Raw genomic sequence first — 12364 nt, forward strand, 5'->3', positions numbered from 1 at the left:
TTATTTGAATGCGTAATATGGATTTAGATTAGCCACTATATCCAACTCTAAATCGATTTTCAACAAATTTGTACCTCTGTACTTGTACCAAATAACATTGCTGTATAGTGCATGGTACGAATTCGATAATTATTTAAAAATATATATATTTATTGAAGCAATACGTATACCGAATAGAAAAATTCGGTTAAATATGAAACAAGTAAAAAGGCTGTAAATTCGGCCGGGCAGAACTTTGAATACCCTCCGACATAGAATTTTGTGCTGATCAAAAATATATATACTTTGTGGGGTCTAAAATGTATATTTCGAGGTGTTACAAACCGAATGTCAAACTTAATATACTTTCCATACTATGATGGAAGGTATAAAATGGCAGCTTAGTTCGGGTAGACCGAACTTTTAATACCCTCCACCGTTTTAAAGGAATTTAAAAAAATTAAAAAAGAAATCCGTAGAAAAATACCTTTCAAATGATACCCATTATATGGGGGCATACGAAGACGAGAGCCTGAAACAATTTGTGTTCAAAGTCTTTCAGGTACTTGAAAGAATGGTAATTAAAACTCCATGTATAAAGACTTTAAGATTTTTGTAAAAAAATAGTTTCAATAGTACACATGCAAAAGATTCGATGTCCGTGCAAAGAAAATTATTATAATCACTTGTTAAAAGTTTCGAAAATTCCTTTAAATATCAACTTTTGAAGATTTTAAGGTCTTGAATTTTTTTTTCCAAAATTAAATCCTTAAACCTCGAACGAAAACTCATTAAAAATCCCCGTCCATAGGCTGCATGATACTCAAAAAAAATTCAAAGTCTTCAAATCCTTAAAAGAAAACTAAAGTTTTCAAACCAAGTTTATGGTTTTTGAATTTCTTGAAATGATTTTTTTCTTGAAATGATTCGAGGTTTTTCAAAAATATTCTCGAATAGCTCCAGATTTATGGGTAGTGAGGTATAGGAGTATGGAGGGTATATTAACTTTGTTATTCCGTTTGTAACTCCTCGAAATACTCATGTCAGACCCAACAAAGCATATATATTCGCAAAATTCCAAGTCGATATAGCGATGTTCGTCTGTCTGTCTGTCCATCTCTCTGTCTGCTGTAATCAGGCTATCTTTCGAACGAACTGAGATAGAAGGCTAAAATTTTGCACACATGTTTATTTTTTAGTAGGCAGGTTAAGTTCGCAAATTGGCCATGTAGGTCCACGTTTTCATATAGCCCCCATATAACGGTACCTCCTGATATTGGGTATTTTTATGATTTTAGCGACATTATTCACCGGAATTGTTTCAAATTACGTATTTAGAGTTCGTTATTGGAACTAAAGTTTGTGACAGATAATTTTCTATGCAGGCCCACGTCTTCGTATAGGCCCCATATATCAGTAGCTCCCTATATTCGGTATTTTGACTATTTTAGGTACAATACGCACCGAAATTGTTTGAGATATCGTATTTGAAGTTCGTAATGGATGCTACAGCCTGTGACGGAAAATCGTCTATGCTGGTCCAGGTCTTCGCACAGCTCCGATATAACGGTACCTCCCGATATACGATATTTTAATGATTTTAGCTACATTATCACCGTTTATGCCATGTTTACGTTACAAATAGTGGAGGGTATTCAAAGTTTGGCCCGGCGAACTTACTGCTTTTTAATTTGTTTGTATTCCACTCTTGATGGGTTCGTTGTCCTTGGAAAGAATATTCTTAAAACAATTCAAGTTAAAACATTTAAAAAACGTGAAATTGTATGGTGATATGTATGGGAGCTATATCCAAATCTTAACTTCAAATTTGCTATGAAAATCATGTCTGGGAAATATAAGGTGGTGGTTTCTGATATGCAGAAAGTACTAAATTGGCATAAGTCGAATAGTGCTTGAAAATCTAAAGTCTGAAATTTGTCATTAGGGTTGGTGTTTTTGAAAATCCGTGCTACAAAAAATTTCGGAAAATACTAGATAGTACTAAAATTATTATTTGTTGTTTATTATTTGTTTTAAGAAATCTAAAATTTGATATATGGATGACTTTTTTGCGGTGTGGTTGTTATATGGAGGTCAGTATGGAAATACATACTAAACAAGTAAGCAACGGCTATAGTCGTGCGGGCCGACCATGTGATTTCCTAAACACTATAACATGTTGGAAGCCCCCTCAGTTCCAAATCCATTTTTAAGATTTCGTTTTTGAAATAATGCCATTCAGGCCCGCACAATCGTGCTGATGGGCATTTAAAACATCTGCCTTGTTCTTAAGAACATCTGCCTTGTTCTTAACTCTTTGGTTTTTGATTGCGAACTATAGAGCGACTGCAAGATAGGACATAGACAAAGCTAGATCGACTCAGTTCGGTGGGATAGGAAGATCCATATATAGTTTCCCAAGTCGGGGATCAATATTTCGAGGTGTTACACAATGGCCCAATCAAACTTATAATACCCCCAACACATAGTGTTGTAGGGTATAAAAAGTACTAAATGGTATTAAAATTGGTATTTGGGAAAGGGAAATCTAAAATGAATGTGTATTGAAATTAGTCATCCAATTTATAACTTGATATTAATAAAATGGCTGCCCTTTATTTTCTACATTCTATTTGGGGTAAAAAAATGCTCTTAACTTAAATTCATTTACTATAAATACCTTATACAGCAAACGAAGTAGCGGGCATTTCCTAGTTTAAAATATAATTTTGGAAGTTTATACAGAGCACTAAATTTCTCAACGAGTCACTAAATTGAGAAAAGGTCATGAAGGTCCAGTTTTGGCATAGTCCCTATATAAGGATATACTCCGTTTTTAAGAGTTTTTTATATTCATATAATTTCGCCAATCTTTGGTACTTTTATTGCTATATAGGGTCTATGCCAACAATTTTCCCAATTTATACAATTTTTGATGGTAAAACTTTTAACTACTGTACGATATCAAAATCTGAAGCGAATTTAACTTGTGGATAAATGACGCAAAACTGATTTATGCTCATTACTTTTATGTGTTTCGAAACACTGTGCCACTAAAAAACAAACTCACATTTACCTCCTTAAAATAAAGGCAAAGTTAAAAACAATGAAAACTTTTATTGTCATTTTACTCTGAGTACATAACGGCATTCAAGGATCACCTTAAAATCTACCTTTCTTCAGTTGAGTGTTTGTGCCTGTTCATGATCGCCAGAAATGTGTATAGCAAAAGTTTCAGTTATATTTTGAGATACTTGTCAAGCAACCATATGTTTTCTTCTTCGGCTCAACAATTGCAAGTTATTTCCAACAAGAGCAGAGCGAAAAATATCCTTATTGTCCTGTAAGGTTAATTCTGCTTTAGTGTCCTTAAAAGTATGTGCTGCAAAGTTCGGCATTGTTTTTCGACGCTCTGACTTGGTAACGTCCTTTTTTGACATTTCTGCTTCTTGGAGAGGTTTTGTTGCGTTGTGTCAAACGCTTTTGTCGTCTCTTGGCTGGTTGGTATTCGTGGCTTTAGGGCGAAAAAAGGGGTGTAGCAATTGAGCGAAATTCCCTTTGAAAAATTATAATGTTCTAAAATGAGAAAACAACAGTCAAGGAGGGTAGAGGCAGAGCAAAGAAGCTGGTTTCATTTAATTGAATAGTAAAGGGGTTTTTTTCATTATTTGATCTTTGTTCTTTGCAAACAAAGTGAATTTACTCGATGACAATAGCGTAAAACAGGTAAATTCCAATGGGGTTTTCATCATTTTTTTGTTTTAATTGTGCAAAAGGAACTTGTCGTCTGATATTGTTTGGTGTTTCTTTTATTTATTTCGTCTTTTGATAAAGACTTGTTTTTTTTATGTTTTTTTCCGGAAACAGGCGAAACTTTGTGTGAAAAGAAATCATAATGTCGATTTGGATTTTTTTACGATTCACGTTCAAATTAAAGGAATTGTCGCTTTTATTTTTTTGGTTTGCAAAGTTAAAAACTCCCCCTAAGTTTTGTAAGAGCATGAAAGAAGTCTGTTTGTAAAGAAATGCAATTCACCTACTTGTATTTCAGCTGTGCAAAGCAGTTGCAGGGGTATGACTCCCAAAGCCAGTAGAAGGTGCGAATTGCTTATAGGGTTATAATTCCAAAGTCTGAATTAAATTCATATAAACAATATGAATCTAACAACTCTTATTTTAAGAAGATATTATAAATTCATGATAATGATGTAAGGAGATCTTCAGATACGTCAAGTACATGCGTATTTTTTGTAAGCCGTCTCCCAATGAGTTGTATAAAGATTTCAATTTATTTTTAGTATGATCATAAACTATTGGAACTGAAATAGGGACATAAACTTAGCATTTTGGGTGATAACTGAAGGACTTTTAAATAATACAAAATATTAAATCAGCAGATTTTTTCTTACTTGTGACTTATTTTTCTAAAAACCTTAAAATTTTGGGGCTTGACCATATCGCCGATGTAATGCTTAAGTGTTATATTCGCCTTTATTGGCCTTTCTAAACAGATGATAGATGCTTTTTCGGTATGCCCTTTTTTCAGTTTTCCGATAACTGCTTACATTTTCGAGATATTCACAGGGATACACCAAACTGCAGCGGTTTCCATTTTTTCTTCCCTCAGCCATATGGCTAGAGAGGTTATATATCATTTTATACGACCAAAACGTGACTCATCGAAATAACGGTTTTAGGCCCTAGGACACTTTGGACCAAATCCAAATATGGAGTCGATCTAGCGATGTCCGTCCGTCCATCCGATTTGGTCCACACTAGGTATATACATCGTAATATTATTTTCAAACTTAGATCTAGTACGGAAATGGCACAATATCGGTCCTGTCCTTCTGGTACCCACAAAAGATCGAAATTAAAGAAAACAGGTTAAAAAGTATAAGTCGGCTAAGTTGATAAATGTATACTCTCAGTCAATATTCGATTGTTATACCTTCAGCCCTATGGCTAAAAAGGGTATATACAGGGTGAGATGAAAAAATTGCAACCAACTTCAGACTGCTGTCATTTCTTAGCCACTCGTCCGACAGCTGTTAATATTATTCCAGTGACATATTGTTTACAAGCCTACAAAAGCATTTTGATCAGAATTTTTCTGAAAGAAAGTTATTCGTGATGGAATTCAACCGTGGTAGTGTGATTTCTTTATATTTGCCTGGGAAACCACAAGTGGCTATAGTTAGAGCACTCCAGCATTTAAACGTGAATAAATCTTTTGTGTCTCGTATCCGTCGCTCGTTACCGTGATACTGGTAGCGTAGCCCGACGTCAAGGATGTGGACGGAAGAAAACAGCAACATTAGCAGAAATGGTTCGAAAAGTAAAGATGCGAAAAGTAAACCTGCGTCGCAGTGGCCGAAAAATGGCTCGTGAGCTGAAGATATCGCAACATTCTATTCGGCAAATATTGAAAAATGAGCTCGGGGTAAAGCCATTGAAAATCCAAAAAGTGCAAGAATTTACACCGCAACAGAAAGAAAATAGACTCAAAAGAGCTAAAGAGTTACTTCGCTGGGCCGAAAGTGGTGAACTGCCGAATTCGGTATTCTCCGATGAGAAAACATTCGTTGTCTAGCAGTTTGTAAGCAAACAAAATGATAGTGTTTACTTGCCAAAGAGGTCAGCTGAAAATGTGCACCTTCGGTTGTCCACCAGAACTCAAGCGCCGTCCATAGTGATGGTGTGGGCCACCATAACAGCCCATGGTCACTCTCCGCTTGTATTAATCGACCGTGGCATTAGAATCAATGCCAAATATTATCGCGAAAATATTCTGGAGGGTGTATTAAAGCCTTGGGCACGCAAACATTTTGGCCGCAGACCCTGCACATTCCAATATGACTCAGCACCATTGCACTCAGCACGCACCACCCAAGAATGGTTACAAAATGAGGTTCCTCACTTAATTTCTAGCGCGCAATGGCTACCAAAATCTACGGATTCCAATCCGTTGAACTTTTGTGTCTGGAGTATTTTGGAAAGCAAGGTCGGCACTAAAATACACCAAAGAGACGATCACCTCAAACCAGCGCTTCGCCGGGAATGGGCCAAAATACCACAGAGCATTCGGGCAGCGTGTGACGGTTTCATTGGCCGTTTGAAGGCCATAATTAGTGCCAAAGTTGACCAATTCGAACAAATCTAAACTTATTCTAAAATTTGATGCTATTTCCGACATTTTTATACCCTCCACCATAGTATGGAGGGTATATTAAGTTCTTCATTCCATTTGTAACACCTCGAAATATACTTTTTAGACCCCACAAAGTATATATATGCTTGATCAGCATACAATTCTATGTCGATTTAACAATGTCCGTCCGTCTATCCGTCTGTCCGCCTGTGGAAATCACTCTAGCTTCCGAACGAAATGAAGTAAGTTGATAAAAATTTACTCAGATGTGTATTACGCCTGCAGGACTTTTGGAATTGAAAATGGGCCATGTATGTCCACAGCTTCGTATAGCCCCCATATAACGGTACCTCCCGATATTCGGTATTTTGATGATTTTAGCGACATTATTTTAAATTTTGTATTTGAAGTTCGTAGTGGATACTACAGCCTATGCCAGAAAATTGTCTGTGCACGCTTATGACAAAAGTTGCGTATGCAGGCCCACGTCGTCGTATAGACCCTAATATAGGGCTACATTCGGTATTTTTAAGATTTTAATTGAATTTTTGATGGGTTTTACTTTTTTGAAAAATGCCAAATTTGTACCACATGATGGAGGGTATTCAAGTTCGGCCCGACAGAACTTTGTTTGGCGTTTGACTTTGTTGCAGTTTTTTATCTCACCCTGTACTCATGTGTGCAAAATCTTCGCATTCTATATCAATTCGTTCGAAAGACAGCGTGATTACAACAGACGGACAGACAGATTGATACCCACCCCATAAAAGTTATAAGGTTCGAACAAGCATAAACCACCAAATAGTCCACTCAGGTCGGACTCGAAAATAAATTCTGTCTTATATCTCGAATAATCATTTTCATATATTCGATATACAAATCTAAACCAGATTCCAAGGTTTTGCCAGACATTAGAATCAGATTTAGATTTGTCCGTGTATTACCCAGCAAAAATACTTATTTTTATAAGATGCCGTACAAAAACGGTTGTTTTTTTGGTCACTAAAATTTGTTTGAATATAAGAACTTATTTGTCGATTTTGGCCCCTACATAACGAAACAAATCGAGATATAGCAGACCTTTGTAAAATTTTTCAGAAACTTAAATGTTTCCGTTCTTCTGCGGTTTCATTACGGATCCAGATATGTGAATATATTAAAAATAGTGCTAGAATTCCTTGTCTTCCAAAGACTGCTGTCCTTCGTTATCTAATTAATCCAATATAAAATCATCATTTCAGTTGCTTCTTTTTCTCCTGCTGCAGTTGGATTTAAATCCTAACTGAAACCAAAATCGATCTTATCAGTTATGAACTGAGGGAGAGCGGAAAGTACGTGCCGCCTTACCATCTATCTACCTTAATGCTCTGCCGGTGATGGGTTTCATACAAATCACTTCAAGCGATAAATACCAATACAAAAACAAATCCATTCGGTACAAACACTTTTGCAAAAGGACAGCTCTGCTGCTGCTGTTGCCTCCCCAAAAAAGGCGCAATATTATAACACATTAAAAATTGTCAGCGCCAGGATCTACCAATACCATGACAAAATCCGAACCACCCTTAAATGACAGGATCAGATGTTAGTTTTCCCAAAACGCTTGCTGCAGACGAAGAGAGGTATGGGGAAACGACAAAGGCGATCACAGGCACAGACTGTAACACCCAAAAAGAATGACGAACGCCTAAGGGATGAAAAGTCAAAGTGCATACCAATACATTTGCATGCCGGCATTAAGTCTCTGTGTGTGTGTGTACATTGGCATGGGTAACTGTGTGTGAGTAATAAACCACCTTTCCGGGGGGAGAGCAGAGTCGGGAGCCGGGTACCAAGCTGAGAGTAGACAATAAGAATGAAGTGGTGTTTTTTCTGTTGTTGGTTGAATAGTTGAATGCTGCTGCGGCCAGCTCTGCTCTTAAATGTTGCGGCTGCGTCTGCGCCCTGCGCCTGGGTACCGGTGATATATTACACAAAAGGTATGCTTTATGGAGAGGAATTTATTGTTGTGTGTCTCTGCTGCAGCGTTTGTTTCGCTTCATTGTTTGGCTATTGCCAGCCAGTCAGACATACAACATTCTGAAGTCATTTCCGTTGGTAGGACGTTTGTTGCAAGAGACGCCCCATGACATTTCATTGCGAGACATCGGGCACGCGACACACCACAACGCAGCTGCTATACCACCAGCGGATAGACAGCCGCAGCTATTTTCCTTTGAAAAGAAAACTCCTGTAAAATTACATGACACACCAGCAGTCAGTTGAACGGCACAACTTCGAGTGACAACATCGTGAAGCGGGAAAATTCCGAAAAGCCAAACATAATCAAGCAAAGCATAGTTTCGAATCCCCTTCCGCACCTGAGAAGCTTTTTTAATGAAAAGCTTCGCCTTCCATCCGATGGCCACCTTGGGTGTTTTGAATTACAATTTGCCACCAGGATTAACCATGAAAGTGAATAACAACAACAATAATCCGACAGGATCAGCCATGAATGGCAATGGCAACAGCTCTCCGCTGCCAATGGCGGCCAATAAGGCCTTTAATAAAATCACAGTTCAAAATGTTTTGAGTGAAAATAATTCGAATGCCCTGAATATTGCCCAGGGTAATCCCAATGCAATTGTGAGAAAAATTAAGGATTTTGGAATGATTGGAACGGTCAATGGAGCGGGCAGTGTTAACTCCCTGAATTTGAGTTGTAATTCACGGAAAATACCGCTCAGTGAAAACAGCAACAACAACAACAATGGCAATGAAGAAAATAAACCGGCGACACGCAAGGAAAAGAAAACCCCTCTAACAGCCAGCAAAAAACCCAAGTTAAGTAAAGAGGAAAGAACCGCCCTGAGATTGGCCAAAAAGGCAGCCAAGGAAAATGCTGCCTTGGCAAATGGTTCTCCCCTCACACCCACTGGATTACCCATTAAAATTCCCGGTACACCGGGAAGAAAAGGCCTACCACTGCCTCAGGCCGTGGCTCGACGCAATGCCCGCGAACGTAATCGTGTTAAGCAGGTTAACAATGGATTTGCTGCTCTCCGAGAACGTATCCCCGAGGAGGTGGCCGAGGCCTTCGAGGCCCAAAGTTCCTGTAAAAATAACGGCAAAAAGTTAAGTAAAGTAGAAACCTTGCGCATGGCTGTGGAATATATACGCTCCTTGGAAAGGCTTTTGGGTTTTGATTTTCCCACCGGAACCGCCTTGCATTCCACCTCTTCCAGCGGGGAGGATAGCTTTTCCATGATCAAGGATGAATTCGATGCCTATTCGCCGAGTATGGATGACCACTATGAGGACTCTCTGAGCCATTATGATTCCGAGGATTATTTTGCCCATCAAGCGAATACTTCCACAGCCGCTTCTCTACCACCCAACTGCAATAGTCCAACACCAAACACACAAATGGATAGCCTACCAAATATTACCACCTTGAATGGTCTGCAATACATCAGAATTCCAGGGACAAATACCTATCAATTATTGACCCCAGACATATTTGTTGGCAATGCCGCCTCCCCGCCATCCTCGACCGTTGATGAGGAACATTTCCAGGCCTTAATTGACACTAATTGCAACAGTCCAACATCGGCCGGGTCTCCGGCCACAACACCAGCGAATATGTCATCACCGCCAACAACTACAACAACAACATCGATGTCAGCGGCACACGTTACAGCTGATGTCAATACGTCTTCTTCGCCACGTACAATTAGCCCAAACACAGGCATGGTCAGAACGGAAGCAGCACCTGTTGCAACGTCTTCCTTAGCAAATACGAAGGGGTCAGTGAGTTTGTTATCGACGGCTTCTTTGCCATCATCTTCAAGACTATCGCCCGTGCCACAGCACCAACAACAACAACAACAGCAGCAGCAACAACAAATGAATAACATGTTAACAACAACCCCCAACACAGCTGGAAGTGCAGTTAATAATGAACATCAACCGCTATTACAAACGGCAGCACCTGCCAACTCCGCGAGCCAACAACACCACCAACAAGAAATGCATGACTTACGGCAAACGTGTGCCGTTAACCCGCCACAAGTCTTGGAGACACACCTAATTAAACAGGAATATGAAGAGCCAGCAATTATCTATTCAAATCAACAGAGATCTCCTCAAATGCAACATCAGCAAAACCAACAACTTTATATGCCAGCACCATCCCACTCCATGGCCATGTCACCGCCACTGGACAGACAAACACCCAATTCCATGGCATTACCGCAATTCTTTGGCCACACCAACAACAACGCATCAAATCAAAATAATTTCTATCCCAGCCTCATGCAATTGAAAAAAGAATTCGACGAGGATCTCTTGGATGTGGCTCACAATGCCAATGTCATGTCCGATGAGAGCATGATCGAAAGCATTGATTGGTGGGAGGCCCACACACCCAAATCGGAAGTATTGTAAATTTTTTCTTTTTTTTTTTTTTTTTTGTAATTTGAAAATTTTAAGAATTTCTTGTATATATATTTCACATACAAAGTTAGTTATCCAAAGCAAAACACAAACAAACAAACCAAATTGTATACCAAGATTAGAGATTAATTATATTTGTTTAAATAATTTTATTTTTTAAGGAAGACAAACAAACATACGACTTATTTGAAAAATTAATTTTTAAGAAGACATTTAGTTATAATTTTATATTTTTTTTTGGGAAAATGGTTTATATATATTTTACGAAGAAAAATATTTGTTTTTATTAAGAAAATTTTTATAAAATAAAAATAAAAAAATAAAATGTTCAAAACGGAATCATTATTTGTCTTTGTCTTATTATTTGTCTTATAATATATAATCTTATATTATAACATAAGGGTATGATTTATTTTATCGTTTTGTAACACGAACCGTCTATATGATACCCTACACCACTAAGCGCATTTAATAGCGAAAACGTAGCAAAACATTTTACTAAAGGATTATATTAACAAATAAAAAAAAAAACTTTAAGTTCTACCGGGCCGAACTTTGAATACCCTCCACTATTTAGAATGAATTTGGAAATTTTCAAAAAAAAAATCCGTTAAAATTTTTGTTAAAATTTTAAAAATAACGAATGTAGCCGTTATAGGTTTATACGACGACGTGGGCCTGCATAGGCAACTTTTGTCATAAGCCATTACAATATTCAAATTCGAAACTTAAAAAATCGGTGAAAGACGGGCTAAAATCATTAAAATACCGAAAATCGAGAGGTACCTTTATATAGGGGGCTTAACGAAGGCGTGGACCTGCACAGGCAAATTTCTGTCATAGACTGTAGTATTCAGTACGAACTTCAAATACCAAATTTGAAACAATTCCTGTGAATGATGTCGCTAATATCATCAAAATACCAAATATCGGGACGTTCTGTTATATGGCGGCTATACGAAGGCGTGGATCTGCATGGCTCATTTTCAATAAAAACAAGTTAAAAGCAATAAGTTCGGCCGGGCCGAACTTTGGATATCCTCTACCATTGGGAACGAATTAGGAAATTTTCAAAAAATAAAATCCGTTAAAAAATCTATTAAAATCGGTTAAAAATAGCGAATACATCGACATACATAGGCATGAAAATAATGTAGTTAAAATAATTAAAATACCGTGTATAGGGAGATTCCATTGATCAGAGCTATACGAAGACCTGGACCTGCATAGACAGTTTTCTGTCACAGGCTGTAGCATCCATTACGAAGTTCAAATACGAATACCTAAAATCGTCAAAATACCGAATAAAGGGAGGTTCCGATATATGGGGCCTATACGAAGACCTGGACCTGCACAGACAATTTTCCGTCATAGGCTGTAGTATTCTTTACGAACTACAAATACCAAATTGGAAACAATTCCGGTAAATAGTGTCGCTAAAATTATCAAAATACCGAATATCGGGACGTACCGTTATATGGGGTCATACGAAGACGTGGACCTGCACAGACAATTTTCTGTCTTAGGCTGGCTTTGGAACTTCAAATACCAAATTTGAAACAATTTCGGTAAATAATGTCGTTAAAATCACGAAAATACCGAAAGTCTGGAGGTACTAATATTTGGGGCTATACCTAAACGTGGGCCTACATGGCCCATTTTTAATACCAAAAGTACCGCAGACATAATATACATTTGAGTAAAATTTTATCCACCTACTTAATTTCGTTCGGAAGCTGCAATGATTTCCACAGGCGGACGGACATCGCTAAATCGACATAGAACTTTATGCTGATCAAA

The 12364-nt window shown here is 37.8% G+C and overlaps 1 protein-coding gene across 1 annotated transcript; it reads left to right on the plus strand.

The window, feature by feature from the left end:
* The first annotated feature begins 8236 nt into the window (after positions 1-8236).
* On the plus strand, positions 8237-10575 carry LOC101889282 (achaete-scute complex protein T8). The gene has a single exon (XM_005176302.4). The coding sequence runs from the start codon at positions 8507-8509 to the stop codon at positions 10553-10555; it is 2049 nt and encodes a 682-aa protein (XP_005176359.2). The 5' UTR covers positions 8237-8506; the 3' UTR covers positions 10556-10575.
* Positions 10576-12364: the final 1789 nt, after the last annotated feature.

The sequence above is a fragment of the Musca domestica genome, unplaced genomic scaffold (genome assembly GCF_030504385.1).
Source record: "Musca domestica strain aabys unplaced genomic scaffold, Musca_domestica.polishedcontigs.V.1.1 2, whole genome shotgun sequence".
Lineage (NCBI taxonomy): Eukaryota > Metazoa > Arthropoda > Insecta > Diptera > Muscidae > Musca > Musca domestica.